We start from the raw sequence: 19,057 nt of genomic DNA, 5'->3' as shown, positions 1-19,057 counted from the left end.
CACTTATACATTATTCTTTAAATAAAAAGATAAATAAACTAGTTTACTGAAGCTATGCACTAATGGAACAAATGCGAGTACATATAGCAGTCACGGCTATTGATGGCACATCTCGTAGAATATACAGATCTATAGTAGAGCCACAGGAATTATATTATTCAGGACAAAGGCAATATCGCGTAATACCAGTACAAACAAAAATTATTTCGTGGACAATGCTCATGTTATCCGTTACTTAAAAATCGCGTTTATTATATTGTTCGATAATTTTGAGAATATCCCTTCATATAACTTGTCCTCGATCCTCAATCCCCGTTCCTCATTATAAGCCGCAAATGTCTAATATCATGCAGGAAAACAACAAAATGCCTTGTTTGCATTCTTCTTTTAAAGTAGAAGACATTATAATGTACACTGAAAGGATTCTTGTTCTGGTATGAAAAAACAAAAACAGTGTCATGAAACTGCAATGCCTAATGCTTATTTTGGTATGTAACAAATCCCTATGGTGTTTCTGTGTATCTTGTAACAAAATTTGAACCACCAGATGGTTCACATAGTGTACACAAAGACTTCTAGAAAACGCAAAGACTTATAGAAAAATACATTTAACTCCTCTTGTATAGAACAACTTGTCATTTTTAAGAGACCTGTTTGCACATATCATAAGGAATTTGACCTTTATCAATATAATGACCTCTCTCAAAGTAAAATTCCTTGTCTTTGCTGAAATTAGCTTTAACTCTTGTTGTTAAAGGATGTATGGACATAATAATCCTTTAAATAATTCCTGCAAGTAGGCAAACTCAATTTGACACTGACTTTTGTGGTAAAATCATTGAATTTTGCTAAAATTAGCTATATATCGTCATTATAAATGGACAGATATCATTCAGAATTGAACAAAACAACACTAAGCATACATCTATTAAGTTGAGGACTTCAAGTATGACTCAGACTTTAAAATGACTGACCTTCAAGGACAAATCATTAAATTTTGATGAATTTGGCCATAATTTTGTTGTCATTTTTGTCTGGTGACCTTAATAGAAGGACTGGTAGTTAACCAAATTTCATTTAATTTGATCATAATAAAAGCAGCAAATGACGTAAAAACCGTTGGCTCCCATGGCTCGTTCCCACAAGACATGTCAACCAATCGTTTTAGGGATAGCTAACGGTAAATAGATCTTTACAAAAGCTACGGTACCAATAGTTAGCTGTAAATGGCCAGGTGGAATGCCTGTATTGTATTAGTACTTATCTTCAAGTATAATCAAACTGAATTTGACCTTGACCTTTATATAATTTTGTCCTTTATAGTGAAATTATTGAATTTCGCTAAAATTGGCCATAACATTGTTATAAATGGCAACACTGGGTATAAAAAGTCATATTGAGTAATTTAAGTACAGCACTAGCTTTAAAATGACATTTTGGCCATATAAGAAGGTCATATGGTAAAGCATGGTAAATTTTAACTATTTTTTAAGGGATGTGATATACTTAATGAAATGTTTATGATAAATTTATGAAATTAATCAACAGTAAAATATTAATAGTGTTGTTTTCAGAATTGTTTGATTGATTCTTAAAAGAGATATAACAAAGAATGTGAAAATTGTGGTTAGTTATAAGTTATAATGTTATGTTCCGAAACAAAATATTAAGCAGCTATTTTAAGTAGGCTTAACGCCAATTGCTCTGAAGAAAATATTTTGGAATGGTTATTTTCCAAAAATCAAAAATTTTGTAAACTTCAGGCAGCAGATATATTATATGTTATTTTGGTTTTGGAGTGATATATGTGGATATATTACCTGCTAAGATTTTATATCACCCGAGCCGTTAGGCGAGGGTGATATTTTATCTTGGCAGGTAATATATCCACATATATCACTCCAAAACCAAAATAATAATTTTATTACCCTTCCCCTGCCGAGTTTAGACGATTTTTTAAAAAATCAGTGTTGTTTCAAATGAAACGTCGAAATAAGATTCCCTTTAGGGTACCCCTTCATCACAACATGACGTCACATAAATACATGACGTATTTTTTCCCGTACCTAACGAATGTAAACAAGAGAAAAGGAGTAGTCTATTGAACGCACTTTTTTGTAATTAATATCAAGCTTTCACAAGGTCATATTTGTTTTCAATACTGATGAGGATATGTATCATTACTTTACTTTGGTGAACATTTATCATTTGACAGTTAAAAAGTGCTTGTAAATCGGAATTTACACCGAGTAAAATCAAACCGTACGCGCATCACCTCAGCGCATTTTGTTTACAACGTGGGGTACCAAACGGGGAAATTTAGTGTGTATATTACCCGTCTGGCTCGGTAATATCAATTTCTTTCGGGTGATCAATAACCAATCAGAAAGGCGGAAAAAATCTGGAAGGGTAATAAATCTTTATACACTTGAATCATTTGCAAATATAGAAGCAAAGAATGAATTCCAGTATTTCTTTATTTTCTAATAGACTCTTTAAAATATTTTATTATAACAAATCACTGCATGCATTCTAATGAACATAAACAAGCATTCAATTAAATAGAAACAGCCTGATTTAATGTGTGTTTAAGCAATAAAAAATAAAAACAACTTTTATAAATTAATAAATCATTCAAAGCATTCTAAGAGGGTAAAAAATACAAAAGAGGACCTACAATTAAACTTTAAGTTTGCCTTACAATATCAATCTAACTCTTAAATCCATTCTCAACACAGTTAGTTTGGCACCGAAAGAATTCTTGTACCCCACTTTAATAGGACAAGGTTAACAGAAAAAAAATGTTGTGACAAACATTACATGAAAACATCATAAAAACTTTGTCCAAAAAATTGGATACCTTGAACAAAAATATGAAAACTGCTTTCGTTCACCTTCGAATCTACAGACCTGACTTACACGAGACGCATCATTTCATGAGAGTAAAATTCATGCAATTTTTTATGAACATACATAAAGGAATGATATTTTATATCAAACAAAAGTTTAAGATTTAGACAAAGATAGGGTAATTACCCTACAGCCAGGCAATGGTGTGCATGAGAATATTTTCTTGATAAAATAACAGTGATTTACCAGCAGCACCAAACAACTATGTTAATTTCATCAACATCTTTTTTAGTTCAGTTTTACGCCACTCTAACACAGTATTTCCAGCTTTATTGATGAAGGAAGACACCGGTAGCCCCTTCATGTAGCAAATTTCAGGCTAGAACAGCCACCTGAGTAAAACAACCAACATTCTGTAAGCTAAGTGGATAGCTTCCTCACTTGAAAGAATCCAAAGTCTCTTGCGGGATTCAAACCCACAGCAAGTGGTTTTAAGTCAACAACCGCAACAACTCAGCCACACATCTAATATAACTGTAGGTCACATTGACAATCTGATCCTTGTTAGCAGAACATGAGCCAAGCAGGATTCTAAAAATTCACAAAGAGGAATAACTCAGTAACAATCCATGTTAGGGTTATGGGTCTTGGTTAAGGATATCTACTTATGATATTAAAGATGTGAATATCAGGTCAGTACCTTTAATGTTTACTGGGAAATAAAGCTGCATACAAAATGTTAACTTAGTTACCTAAATTCAAAACACAAATTTGTTATTTTATCTTTAAAGCACTGAGGAAGGCATAAATTAAACAATACAAAAGGAATGTATGTATACAAAACACAAAAATTTGACTGGAAAATATGATGACATGATTTCTCTCAAACCTACCAGCATGATTTCAAACTTCTTCAGTAAAACACAAAGTTCAGAAATTTTTTAGTAAAGTTATATCTAATCACTGCTTCCAGACAAAATAGCATCACTGGTAAAAATTGGGCAATGAAAATTCCATTTATGGTCACTGTAAGTAGCGGACCAAGTTTGTTAATAATTATTAATTTTCTTATATACATGTATCTTACAGTATTGTTTCTTGACATTATATACAATAATGATTATACATGAAATGACATTGTAAGGTGCTGTTTGGGATGCCCTTCACACTTCAGCTACAAAATTAATGACGAGGACGATAAAAAGAATAAATATGGTTATCAAGTATGTATAACAAAGATTTGCCCTACAATATGTAGGAGAATATTGATGACTAACAAATTAACAATTTCTCACTCTTCATGCTCCTTTAAAAATGGCTTACAATGAGGAACAGTAAGAAAGAACTATTCAATTTATAATACATACAAATAAATTACGACGATGATTTATTACAAACAAGAGGGCCATGATGGCCCTAGATCGCTCACCTGAATTATCAAACTCATCCAAACAATTACCTAGACAAGCATTCTGACCAAGTCTCATGACAGGTGAGTCAAAAATGTGACCACTACAGTGTTAACAAGGATTATCCATATTTGAGCAGTGCGACCTAGTTTTTTACCCAGGTGACACATATTCAAACTTGACCTAGAAATCATCAAAACAAACTTTCAGACCAATTTCCAGGATACTTGGATCAAAACAGTAGCAACTAGAGTGTTAACAAGATTTTTTCTATTTTTAGCTCCGGTGACCTAGTTTTCACATGCGATTTCTAACTAATCCAAGCAATTACCTAGACAAGCATCCTGACCAAGTTTGATGATAATCGAGTCGAAAATGTGACCACTAGAATGTTAACAAGGTTTTTCCATATTTGGGCGGTGTGACCTAGTTTTTCATCCAAGATGACCCATGTTTGATCTTGACTTAGAAATCATCAAAAAAAACTTTCAGACCAATTAACAGAATATTTGGATCACAACAGTAGCCACTAGAGTGTTAACAAGATTTTTCTATTTTTAGCTCATGTGACCTAGTTTTTCATCCGAGATGTCCCATGTTCGATTTATTCCAAGCAATGACCTATTCAAGTTTCCTGACCAAGTTTGATGACAATTGAGTCAAAATTGTGACCACTAGAGTGTTAACAAGGTTTTTCTATTTTTAGCTCCTGTGACCTAGTTTTTCATCCGAGATGACCCATGTTCGAACTCATCCGAGCTATCACCTAGACAAGCATCTTGATCAAGTTTGATGATGATTGATGCAAAAAATGTGACCGCTAAAGTGTTAACAAGGTTTTTCTATTTATAGCTCCGGTGACCTAGTTTTTCATCCGAGATGACCCATATTCGAACTCATCTGAGCTATTATCTAAACAAGCATCCTGACAAAGTTTGATGATGATTGGGTCAAAAATGTGACCACTAGAGTGTTCACAAGGTTTTTTCTATTTTTAGCTCCTGTGACCTAGTTTTTCATCAGAGATGACCCATGTTCGAACTCATCCAAGCAATTGACTAGACAAGCATTCTGACCAAGTTTGATGATGATTGGTTCAAAAATGTGACCACTAGAGTGTTCACAAGGTTTTTCTATTTATAGCTCCTGTGACCTACTTTTTCATCCGAGATGACCCATGTTGGAACTCATCCGAGCTATCACCTAGACAAACATCCTGACCAAGTTTGATGATGATTGGGTCAAAAATGTGACCTCTAGAGTGTTCACAAGGTTTTTCTATTTTTAGCTCTTGTGACCTAGTTTTTCATCCGAGATGACCCATGTTCGAACTCATCCGAGCTTTCAACTAGATAAGCATCCTGACCAAGTTTGATGATGATTGAGGCAAAAATGCGACCGCTAGAGTGTTCACAAGAAATTGTGGACGGCCGGACGGACGACGGACGACGGACGACGGACGACGGACATTCACCGATCCTAAAAGCTCACCCTGAGCAAGCTCAGGTGAGCTAAAAAAAAGAACAAAAAAAACAGTAAAAAAAAAAGCTTTGAAGTTTTTTTATCAATTCCAGTAATAACTGAGTACTTTTCTGGTATTAAAAAAAACTGGTAATTTTATTTGTATTAATATTAACTACAAATTTATACAACAAACAGCACTTGTTTTAAAGCATCACTACTGACATACCAACATATGTTGAACATAAAACTACAGCAGATTTAACTGTATTAATTATACATTTTTTTTATTTACCTTTAATAGTAGATATATATACAAATAATAAATACTGATTATCAATGTACTTTGATTGAACAAAAAAAAACAAAAAAAAAAGAATATGAAAGAAATAACATGTAAATGTGTATGTAAAAACTCTGTACAATTTACATTATCTATGATCAATAGCTATTTCTCTTCAGAAAAACAATTGTGACAAAATTACTTTAGTAATTTATTATTAGTAAAAAAAAGATCAGGGAAAAAACATTCAAACTTCATCAGATAATCTACACAGACAAAAATGAGCACCAATATAAAATGACATGATCTACATGGCTTTCAGATAGTTGCATTACATGGACATTAATTGTAGTTGAAAATTTGACTAAATCTTACTTTTCTATTCTCTTCACCTTGGATACCCAGATACCACATGTGTGTCACATACTGACCAGACAAGTATTTACAAAAAGTTATTTAACTACCTCATAATAATCAATTATTCTGTAATGTAGAGCTGTCATTGATTCAGTGCAAAGCATATCTACAATATATCAATATTGGATGACAAATATCAACAATTTATCTATAATTACCTGTAATTACTTGTCTGTCATTTTCATACCTGTTTAAATGATTTCAGCAATATACATTTTCTATTCAGTGTCTTGTTTATGAATGCCCATTGCATGATTTTTTTTCCAGACCATTTATTGTCATCATTGCTATGAAATATATATGTATTTCCATTATGTAACTACAGCAGTGCTGCTTCTATATATCTTTTGGGTGAATAATACTGAATTTTCATAATTTCTAGACATCTATTTAATAAGTCAGTTATCAGTTCTTTTGAAATGTGTATCGATTAATGATCAATAGAAAAATATCGATGATACATCAATATTGTTTCTATCGATGACAGCTCTACTGTAATGAAAAGGAAAAGGTAAGAAATGTTCAAGAATTTTCTTGACATAAAATTATATAATAATAAAGTCATCTGGTTATCAAATCCATAGCCAATAGCCCAGGTGTTGATAGAAAAGTCACACTTGCAATTATAGAGATCATTTTTAAACAAAAAAACCTTAAAAAATTTAATGTTTTCATAAAAAAAAAAAACACACACAAAACCAGTATAATCATTATATCCTCTATCACAACTTACTCATTTTTGTCACTTGTTTAAAGTAAAATATCTCTGTTTCACTCAATAACAAACAGAGAAAATGAAAATAAATAAATAATTGGTTTTAATAAAAATAACTGTATTTTTCCCTGTATCTGAATTATTCCACTTCTCATAATATCAAACTGAAAACAATCAACATTAATGGTTTTGTAAATGAAAATGACTGGTTTTACAAACATGTAGATTATTCTATTTCTTGATCTACAAAATTGAGATTTACAGACAGAACTGGAATACAAATAATCATGGTTTAAAACTTGTATACAAAATTTGTGCCAGTATCTACAATGATTTCAGCAGCAATGATAAAATGCCGAACCCATCAGATTAGAGCCAAGCCAGTATGCATATTGAAGCATTTCGACAGGGCTTTATTCAGCTGTTTTTTTAACATGTTAACATTTTCATACCAGAAATAGAAACATTCCTAATTCAAAATCAGGTCAAGCTCAACATAAGAAATAAGTATGGTAAGGGTAAACTGGATACCTAGTTTAATCTTGAAAAAATTATATCATTAAAAAAGACATTATCAAACAGAATAGAATATTTTTGAATGTAAATCAAATTATAAACATCAAAATCAACAAATAAATACAAAGATTTGCTTGCAAATATACAAAAATATCACAGAATTTACATATCCGGCGGTTCTCTGTTATCATTATGTATATTGTTTTGGTTAGCCTCATCCATTGTCTGTGTATTTGCCTCCCCGTTTTGATCCCCTGGGGGTTTGTACAACACCTCGTGACACAGGGGACAATTGTCTTGTACATACAGCCATTTCCTTAAACACACACTGTGATAATAATGATTACATCGCGTCACACGAGCCGTCTTTAATTCTTGATAACATATCGCGCAAACGTCGTTGAATGCTTCTAGTTCTTCCTTTGTTGCTTCACGTAACGAATTAATTTTATTCACAGCCGTCCGCCTTTTAATAAATACTTTCCAGCCTTCCTTGGCTTGAACAAATATATTGAGGTATGCATGAACGCACATCATTACAGCTCGTATAGCACCTCCCGACTCGAATATCATTATCCAGCCGCCGTTACAAAACATAAATATTCCAAACAGAAATTCTATAGTGTTGCCTGTAGACTGTATATAATATATATAATCATCTAATTTTTCCCAAAATGTGTCTCTATAAGAATCAATCATAAATAAACTGTACACCATTAATGAAACAATAACTTTAATAATCACCTCTATACTAAATGCCGTCACTGCTAAAAGCCAGGGACTAGCACTGTGGTGTTGCCATAGGTAAGTCACAAGGCATATTGGATATATCACAAGAACTGCACACATTGCTAACACACGTAAATGTTTTTTAACTGAAGTACTGTGAGATGCACTGAGAGAAAGTAAAATTGGATTAACCATACTATGAATAAAATGTAAAATAGCTGCGGACAACAGGGCAAAGTTACGGTACAAGCGTACAAGTCTTTTGACTGGTTCCAGACCTGTTAATCCAGTCTGTAGCGCCAGCAGAAAAAACAAAATGGCCGACACAGTTCCCATGTTCCTATCTTCTTCAGTATCTGCCCCTACACAAAAACCCATAATTTAAAAAAAATTTGTAATGGGGGCAAAAATGAAAAAAAACCCTTTTTTGTTCCAAAGAAGAAAAACCCAAATTGTCTCGCAGTTTTTTTTACCAATAATTTTTTGAAAATAAGTTTTAAAAATTCTAAATCTTGTACTCTTCAGTAATATTTTCAAAATGCATTTTCGGAGGAGTATCATAATATATCGCGCTAACATAAACTGTCAGCTGATACGAGACCCTGGTGACGAAAAAAATTCTAAGAACTTTTGGAACATGGAGTCGCATCCACTGATCCTCAATAAACGCCTGAATTCCTATTGCACTGACCGTCACTCTCACAATATTGTACATTCGTTTACAAGAAAAGTACACGTTTGATAATGAGTCAAGAATATCATGTGAAATGTGCATCACTGGGTAAATAATAGCAAATATTGGGCTCCAGTCTCGGTAGAAACCAATTTTTAACAACCCATCTACGACTATAGGTGATATGAAAGACAAATGAACAGCAGTCTGCATTGCACTTTTTGTGAAGTTACTAAGGCCATCTGACGACCTGCGGATATCCCATGCCATATAAAATAGCCATGCCAGAAAGAACTGAGCAAAAAAGTATTTATAGACCAAGTCTCGTCGAGGGAATGCAATGCTTTCCTCATCTATGACAGCATCCTCGTCTTGTACCTGAAATAATTACAACAAATGATCAGTGTTCAAATCCCTATACCAACAGACTAACATCTATTCTAGGGAACATGATAGGCTAGAACATCTTGTATTCAATTAGTATAATTATTATTACAGGGAGGCTCTGTTAAAGAGAATGTATAAAATATGTTTTGGGAAGCTGCATTCCCTAATAGTAATACTGGTCAAGTTAATGTGGTCCTTTTTATATGCTTATCATACTTCTCTGTGTGTGTACACAAAATATGTTTATTTAATTTACATTTTTAAAAAGAGAATGTATAGTACATGTAATTATTTGTGTTTTCAAACATCATATTTAAGTATCTTCAAAATAATGTTATATATTATAAAATCAAGATGAAAAGTTAAGATTAATTAGACAACAGTATAGAGCCTGGTCAGACAGCACCATTGTTTATGCTGACTTGGCTCTATATTGCCAACAAACAACCTACAACAATACGGTTACCCCTAAAGACTCTTGAAAGAATGCAACAATTCAAAGTAAAGACAGTTGAATAAGCAATTTATAGAATAAGGGCAAGAGCAGAAAATATTTTAACCTATTGTCAGAATGAATTTGAATTTCAACTAAGTGTCACAGCTGACTATCAACCTATTCATCCATACTATGCATAGGCTCTTTCACATTTTTGTGACCTGTTTAAAGGAGAGTTCTCAACACTTGTAGTTGTAGAGCCATCAACCAAAACAAAGATGAAATCAAAGCACTAATAAAACCAAAGAAAAATTTCCTTCCTGCCCTAGAAATTAAAAAGCATATTCAAAAATTTCAAAGGAGTAATTCTGCAATATTGTTAACCATCCATATTTCTTAGAATTTGTACTTTTTAATTTATAACACACATTATTTTTCAGAAGCAAAATTGTACAAAATGGATTAATATCCTATTATTATGATTATCGTCTTATATTTACAATGTGATTCACTCAATAATAGAATGCAATTATACAGTATTAGTTGAGAAATGAAGGTATGTGCTTACCTCAATAATAAAGCTATGGTTCCACCAGTATGACAAACCTAGGACAACAATATTCACAACATAACTGTAGATCCTCAGAAGCTGACGAATCGACATTACAAACATAATCAGACCAATTAGGAATACTGAAATATATTAAATTATAAATTATTCTATGAATCAAATTTTAAGCACTGTAAGAAAATCACGTCTAACAAAAAACATGGCAATGCCCACAAAACCAGGTAAGCAAGATTTAGAACTATCACAGTAGTGTCTAGTGAATTTGGAGTTCAAAGTAATATTTATTAAGCATGTTCAGGCTCAAATGAAAGACAATTTACAGATGTACATGTTTCTAATATTTTATTCAAATAGCACAAATAAAAGAACATCAAAGTCAGTGCCGACTTTATTATATGCACAATATTTGACAAATTCATACATGTAAATTTACAGCAATTGTTATGTAGCATGGTCAATTTTTTTGCCAAAAAATAGACCAAATTACAGCGTGTAAATTGTAAACCTTTTAAACAAGAGCTGTCACAGGAGACAGCGAAGCTCGACTAATAAAATACTGGACGCAGAAAGGAGGACAAAACTATGAAAGAAAAATCAATTATGTATAATTATGTATTAAGTTATAGTAAAAAAATAACATTTGTTAACATAAATTCCAAGATCAAGGGGAATAATTCTAGAAATAGTCATGCTAGAGTTATGGACCTTGCCACACAACATTTGTGTAATGATAAGAAATATATATTTGAAGTTTGAAGTAGATAGATTAAAAAATAAAGAAGTTATTATATTTCTTAAAGAAAATCCTAAGTTCAAAGAGAGATAAATCTGTAAATATTGCTTCAAGAGTTATGAACATTGTCACATAAAATGTAATTGATGATAAGGAATAAGTATTTGAAGTTTGAGGTAGATACCTTTAAAAATAAAAAAGTTAAAATAAAAAATAACATTTTTCTAGTAAATAAATCTAAGTTTATGGGGAGATAATTCTTGCAATATTGGTGCTAGAGTTATGAACCTTGTCACATAAGATGTGGATGATGATAACGTAAATATATTTGAAGTATGAAGTTGATCCCTTTAGAAATAAATAAGTTACAGTAAAAAATAATATTTTGTATGGAAAATTCTAAGTTCAAAGGGAGATAAATCTAAAAATATTGGTGCTAGAGTTATGAACCTTGTCACATTAGATGGGGATGATGATAACGTAAATATATTTGAAGTATGAGGTTGATCCCTTAAGAAATAAAGAAGAAACAGTAAAAAATAGTATTTTTTGAGGAAAATTCTAAGTTCAAGGGGAGATAAATCTGAAAATATTGGTGCTAGAGTTATGAACCTTGTCACATAAGATGGGGATGAGTTATGAACCTTGTCACATAAGATGGGGATGATGATAAGGTACATATATCTGAAGTATGAGGTTGATCCCTTAAGAAATAAAGAAGAAACAATAAGAAATAGTACTTTTTGAGGAAAATTCTAAGTTTAAGGGGAGATAAATCTGAAAATATTGGTTCTAAGTTATGAACCTTGTCACATAAGATGGGGATGATGATAAGGTACATATATTTGAAGTATGAGGTTGATCCCTTAAGAAATAAAGAAGTATCAGTAAAAAATAGTATTTTTTAAGGAAAATTCTAAGTTCAAGGGGAGATAAATCTGAAAATATTGGTGCTAGAGTTATGAACCTTGTCACATAAGATGTGGTTGATGATAAGGAACATATATTTGAAGTTTGAAGTTGATACCTTAAGAAATGACAAAGTTATAGTGAAAAATATTTTACTGCACCAAAACTTTAATCTAAAATCTGGACGCGGACGCCGGGGCGAGTAGGACAGCTCTCCATATACTTCGTATAGTCGAGCTAAAAAGTGAAAGGTGACACAAGATGCTTATTTAACATGTGAGATTTTCATTAACTTCGGCTATTTTCATTAACTTCGGCTAACAACAATAAAGGGGTATTCATCCCTTTAAATTGTTTATTTTGTCACCTTGCAGTCAATAAGCACAATAACACAATATTTAATCTGATATCATACAGATTATGGACAGATACTGTTTAACACCAATGATCAGAGGCACAATTTACATTTTATATACAAGTGCTATAATTGATTTTTTTGTGTAAATGCATTTATGTTTTAGCCTGAAAGATAAATATGGGGAATGAAATCTCTGATATTGGGAATTGGGACAAGGGTAAAAATATTGTGATTTTGTTATCCCGCCGGGATATCACATGTAGCTGTAATGTTAGTTGCTTGTCCTGTTATGTCCTAGATTTTATTTGTGGGCATAATCAATCAACGCAGGTGATTAGGCCAACTTATTGTGCTACTTGATGAGATGTTGTGCTATTTTGTGTATGGGCAATATCTCTACAGAAGCAAGATTCTGACCCAGAACAAACATAGGTGGCGAGGATTTACAGTCAAATCGGCCCCAAGTCAGATCGGCCCCAAGTCGAATCGGCCCCAAAATAGTCAAATTGGCCTCAAGTCAGATCGGCCCCATTTCATTTTTTTTATTTACTTTATTCATTTTTCATTTTCTTTTTTTTTAAATGCTGCATGCATATTGATAAAAAACAATTGTGTGGATGGGAATACCAAATGAGAAGCCATGGATTACAAAGAAAACAAGAACAAAATATATAATAATCAAATGTATTGTCTGAGTATAACGTTTAAATGTACTATAAACATATGAAACATGATAAATGTTTAACTGTAAGCGGCATATGAGGTTTTTCACACGTGTAACTAATAAACAGCTAATTTGAAGCACTCGAGTGTGAACAACATGCTACTTGATTAAACGTCTCACTCTTTAATTGGATGGATATCACTATAAATTAGTATTTTTCGGACAAAATAATCATGATAGAAAAGAATATATATACTTTATTTCTGACTAGAGCTTAACACACATCATCACAACGAATATCACAACATACATATGCATGTCTATTTATTATAATGCATGCACCAAGAAATCATGTTATAATAAATTCAAACGGTTATATTCACATAATTATACAAAAGTTTTTTTTTATATATATATAAAGGGGACAGTTTGAGAAATTACGCTTATATATGTCACAGTTCAGAACTGTTCACTATATAGGGGAGAAGATGTGTAAGCGGCCAGATAGCTCAGTCGGTAGAGCCGCGGTACGGTATTCCGAGGGTCCCGGGTTCGAGTCCCGGTCAGGCTGCACATTTTTCTCACCCTGTGACATATATGATGGTCATCAATTAAATCTCAAATTATACATTCATATATTATGTTATATATATCTATATTGTCTGTGTGTTCTGTATCCACTCATGCGCGACAAATCAAATTAAGTTTGAACAACACATAATTTTGTACCGTCACGTTTAATCAGGTAGCACTTTGTTCACACTTAATTACCGTTAATTGCATCATCATTTGTTAATCCAGTAGCATTGCATCTCTATTTATTTTTTATCAATAAACTATAATTTAAATCAAAAACTTCTTTTTTAAAAATTTGAATTTAGAAATAAAATTTTATTTTTTACTTATTTTGCTATGGCAATTAGAGTCGAGTCGGCTAATTCCGTACAGTTCCGGATGCAGTTGCTTTTCGTTGTTGACTAACTCAATATAAGTAAGAGCATATAAAAACATTTAAGACCGGGTACCAGTTATGCTTCGTTTAATTTAGTTCATAAAGTGATTTTTGATTGGATAAATTTGGTACAACGCACTTAAACAAGATACGCCAAAGTAGGGTAAATCCGTACACTGTCGGGTAATTTCGTACATGAAAATTCGTACATATTTTCGGCGATTCACGTACGTTTTTAATAAAGTAAAATGGCTTAATAAGTCGCTTTACATAAAATAGTTGAATAATAATAAATCTATATTTCTTAAAACATTTTATTGGTATTCCTGCAGTTATAAATAAATATGCTTGTGTACATTATATAGGGCTTTTCCACCAGGTATGTATTTTAATCACATGTGTATATTGATATGACTAAACAACCAGTTGTTTTCATGAAAGAAGTAAAGATAAAGACATTCTATCTCATAATAATTAGCCATTTTAATGTAGATCTACATATACAGTATATAACATGTATTTTAACTCAATACAATAGTGACGTTAACATTCTGTTTAATTTTATTTCTGATTTCTGAAATAACATACTTAAATTATTTCGTTTTTTTATCCGATTTGACAACTTTGTTTTTCTTATTTTCTTCCTTAAGCAATTTTACTCTTTTTCTTTCCTCTTTTTCTTCCTTTATTTTGTCTTTTCTTTCTTTTTCCTCACGTTTTATTTCAACAATAGCATTTGACGTAAGAATTCTATGGCTTGTTAATTTTCTTGCATTAAATTTGGGAGATAGTTTTCTGTCTGACTGGGGCAGCTCAAAAGCAGAGCTGACACCAGCTGACCATTCTTGTATTGAAGGATAACTGGTATGTGCAGATGACGTAGGAGTTATGCAATTAGACTCGTTTACCAATGGTAAAACAGGGGAAATATTATTTGAAACCTCAATCTGTAATTCTAAATCTCCCGTAGCAGGGTTAACGCTGCATGGGTATTCTCCAGACAAAACTAAGTTAATTAATTCTTGTTCACTGAGAAGGTGGCAGTTCGAATCGACTTGGACTGTAATGCTATCGTTATTAATAGCCTGAGATTCCTCTCTGACAGGTGAACTTGAAACGGTATTTTGTGTTTCGCATGGCCGCACTATGTCAAAGGGTTGAGATGGCATTGTTGCAGTTGAAGGTAGCGCATTGCGGTTAATAGGGTAAATGCCACACTTACGGAAACCATTTACAATATTGCCTGCCGTAAAGGCACTAACGTGTGCCAACCTTAATAGCCTTGGCCATTCCCATTTATTAACAATGTTATTCGGACTGGAGGCCATGAATTCCGTACATTCTCTCGAGTATGCTCTCGAAAGCGGACCAAACACCATTTTGTCTAGAGGGCACAACCACTGAGTGGTATGTGGAGGAAATGCAAGAAGAGAAATATTATTTTCAATGGCAGCTTCTATGAACCCTAAGGTTTCATGAGAAGAATGGGAATCTAATATAATCAGCTTAGGTCTCTCCGGTCCGCAATGTTTAAGAAAGTGCCCCTTAAACCAAACTTCCCCGAGAGCATCCTCCATCCAGGCTCTTTCTTGGTATGTATAAATGCTACCAGGGACTCCATTTTCTGTATTATACGCAAGGAGACTTTTATACGTTTTTCCTTTGACAATTATCTTAGGTGGTACTTCGCCCCCAGCAGCATTTATACATGCCAGTACAGAAATATTTTCCCTGTTGTTTCCGAAATGACCGGGCAAGTTTTTTATTCCTTTCTGGGCAAGCACTCGGGAAGGTTTGTGCAAAAGAGGCACACTACTTTCATCTATATTCCATATTTGTTTAGGCTTTTCTGCCAGACCTAGTTGATTAACTAACAAATTTAAATCTTGAAAAAAATTATTTGTAACAGTGTCATTTAGCAATTTGGCTCTGACAGTGGATAATGCTTGAGGTGTCCTCAGTCTTACATCCTCATTGCGTCTAAGAAACCCAGCAACCCAGTCCTTCCCAGGAACGCCGCTTTTGAATGGTGTTTTGACACCTAGCCTTCTCACTATTCTGCCAACTTTCACCTGAAGCATCCGTCTGGTAATGCCAAACCCCTAGGAAGTAATTTTTTAAAGTTTAAAGAATGTTTATGTTATAGAGCTATTTTACCAATTTAGTGTTTGAAACTACACACTGTTTTTTTTGTGTTAAATATAATTGCAGTATTTCAAAGGAATCGTAACACATTTACTCAAATCGGAAAATTATAAAGTACAGTTGAGACTGCCTAAGCGACCCCCTGATTTAAACGACTCCCTGTCTTATCCGACCTTGTTTCAGTACTCCCAACGTATTTTCCTATATAAATGGTCTGAATTAAACGACTCCCTGTCATATGTGACAAGCTACCCTAATTGTCTGGTCCCAATGCAGTGTTTGGTCTGATGTAAAAGACTTTCACACCTTTTTATTGTCTGTTAATCAGATAAATAATACCTGTCATAACACCCAGAGGGCCAAAATAATTAAGTCCAATTATAATCCAGTAGCAAACAAAGTCTACACACCTCTATCTCAATTACACAGTTAACATGTATACAGTACAGGTATCAAGTGACGTAGCAAGCATGATGCATCGATGTGTGTGTAATGTACATGATGGCCTGCGTAAACTGGGTTAAGACTTGTGTTAGAGCTTTCTATGGCTGCATAATTAAGGTATTAGCATTATTATTAGGTATTAGAAAAGTAACATTAACAAATATTTTAACGTTACCAAAGTGGAAAACAAATAAAAATTCAACAATGCCTTCAACATAATTAGATCTATAACCGAAATTAAATATAACAGTACAACATCGGGGTTAACTTTTCACAAACCATATTTCCAGCTTTTTTAATCTGCTCGACTAACTCCCTTTCTATCTCCTCAGGTATTACAGTAGGTCTGCCAGCGTGTGAGTGGTCATCAACTTGACCACTCACAGGATTTTGGATGGTCATTACGGGTACATTATATTTGACTGATGCTTTCCTATATGTAAGGTTCACATTTCTCACCGCATTAACTGCATCAAGCAGATCTTTTTTTGAGTATTTTGGCATCATAGGTTGTGAAGTGAAAAAAAGACAAACAAAATAGAGACTGATATTTAATTTTAGCAAATATTAACATAAATTTTAAATTGTGTCCTTCCGAATTTCATCACTTAATCTGAGCAACTCCCAGTTTTCAATCTTCCATCCGACCCGTCTGCAAAGAGTGACAATACTACGTTCTTCGGGGTACATGTCCGAATACATAGCAGCAATAATAATTTTATTGCTGATACTTTTTCTGCATAGTTTTATAAGTTCTGTATAAGCTTGAAATATTAGAGAATGGTCATACAATATTTCATTAAGATACAAATATTCCAAAACAGTCTCAATAAATGATATCAGGCAGACATTAGTGCCTATTTCTCGACGAAACATCATTTTTGGAACCATAAAACTAGATCTATCCATCTGTCTGAAATAAAAAAAAAGATTAGGAAAACGTAAGAATACAGATTAAGAAATCTAATGTAAAAAAATAATAATAATAAAATAGGTTCTAAATATAATTCAACTCTGCATTCGGTTGTTTATGGCTACAAAATCCAAATTACATGTGTACGGAATTATACGCTTGGGCTTTCAGCTAAAATTAATCATGAGGGTAATTTCGTACACTTTTTATTTCTCTTTTTATGACAAATATCTTATTTTTATCGTCGTAACAGTTTAATTTTCTGAAAGAAATGATAATGACGTATGAAATTTTCCAACCTTATAATGATGTTTGATGTTGAAGAAAGCGGGATAACACGTTTACACAACAGTGAAAAATTCGCCCTTGAGTCGAAGCCGTGGAGACTGAAAGCGGTTAAATTTTCGCGCCAATGAGTGCCTCAACCAATCAAATTTTTTGGTGACGTAGGCATATAAATCACGATAGTTAAACGCTCGTTTATTACTAAAGCAACTCTTCATGATAATATACGTCGCCGAAACACCGAGTAAACAACATTATTGACCGAAGAGGGTCAAACAAGTCAGCGTACGAAATAAGCCTGCCGTACGGAATTAGCCGACTCGACTCTAATTCACCATTATTTTTAAATATTTATAGCTGTTAGTCACAAAAATAACTTTAGGGCCGATTTGACTAGTTTTGAGGCCGATTTGACTACTTTTGGGGCCGATTCCACATTAAGAAATTGTTGTGTGGCCGATTTGACTAATTTTGAGGCCGATTTGACTAATTTTGGGGCCGATTTGACTAGTTTGCGGTGGCGAGATAGCTCTGTTGGTTAGACAACTGGCTGTCACTCCTGAGGTCCCACGAGACTAAAAATAACCAACTACTACAATATTCAACTTACCAAAAGCCATAAAAATAAACCATGATATGAACTGTTGCCAAGACATAGAAGGATCATACGGAAATATGAAGGCCAGGAAAGACTTGTTCAACACACTATCGAGCAGAAACAGGGGCGGGACGCGCAAGATAACACTCAGCGCCGTTTCAAGTCTCCCTGGCCAAGACATTGTATACTGGTCTTTTAATTCAATTATTAGCTAATGCATTTTAAAATTAATTCAGCTAAATTATGAGAAAAATGGGTTTTATGTTATTTGGATGGAACACCATGAAACCGGAAGTTGTAGTTATAAGTGGTGATCCGTAAATTTCACTCTTTGTAATAATTGCTATGTGGTATCAATATGCTAAATTTTGTTTCAAAGTAGGCCATATTACACTAAATGTTCGTGTTGTTTTTGTCGACAGATGATTTTTTTTAGGATTGCAGCTTTCTGGGAAAGCCATTTAAGATTTTCTAACATCTCGTCTGAGTCTCACTGCTTTGGGAATCATTTCACATGGTTACATAGATCTATGTACATATTTTGCACAGGGGCCGATTTAATTTGGGGCCGAAACGTCCTGTTTTGTTCCAAGGGTACATAGGCTAATG

General features: G+C 33.2%; 1 protein-coding gene across 1 annotated transcript; it reads right to left on the bottom strand.

The window, feature by feature from the left end:
- Positions 1–6,660: 6,660 nt before the first annotated feature.
- LOC132724357 (protein TRC8 homolog) lies at positions 6,661–18,759 on the bottom strand. The gene is given in 4 exon segments (XM_060709234.1): positions 6,661–8,966; positions 8,968–9,431; positions 10,445–10,569; positions 18,461–18,759. Coding segments are annotated over 4 exon segments (1,911 nt in total). The 5' UTR covers positions 18,630–18,759; the 3' UTR covers positions 6,661–7,813.
- Positions 18,760–19,057: the final 298 nt, after the last annotated feature.

This window comes from Ruditapes philippinarum, unplaced genomic scaffold (genome assembly GCF_026571515.1).
Source record: "Ruditapes philippinarum isolate M1 unplaced genomic scaffold, ASM2657151v2 ctg363_1_1_1_1, whole genome shotgun sequence".
In the NCBI taxonomy this organism is placed as follows: domain Eukaryota; kingdom Metazoa; phylum Mollusca; class Bivalvia; order Venerida; family Veneridae; genus Ruditapes; species Ruditapes philippinarum.
This window is presented reverse-complemented; position numbering and strand designations above follow the sequence as displayed.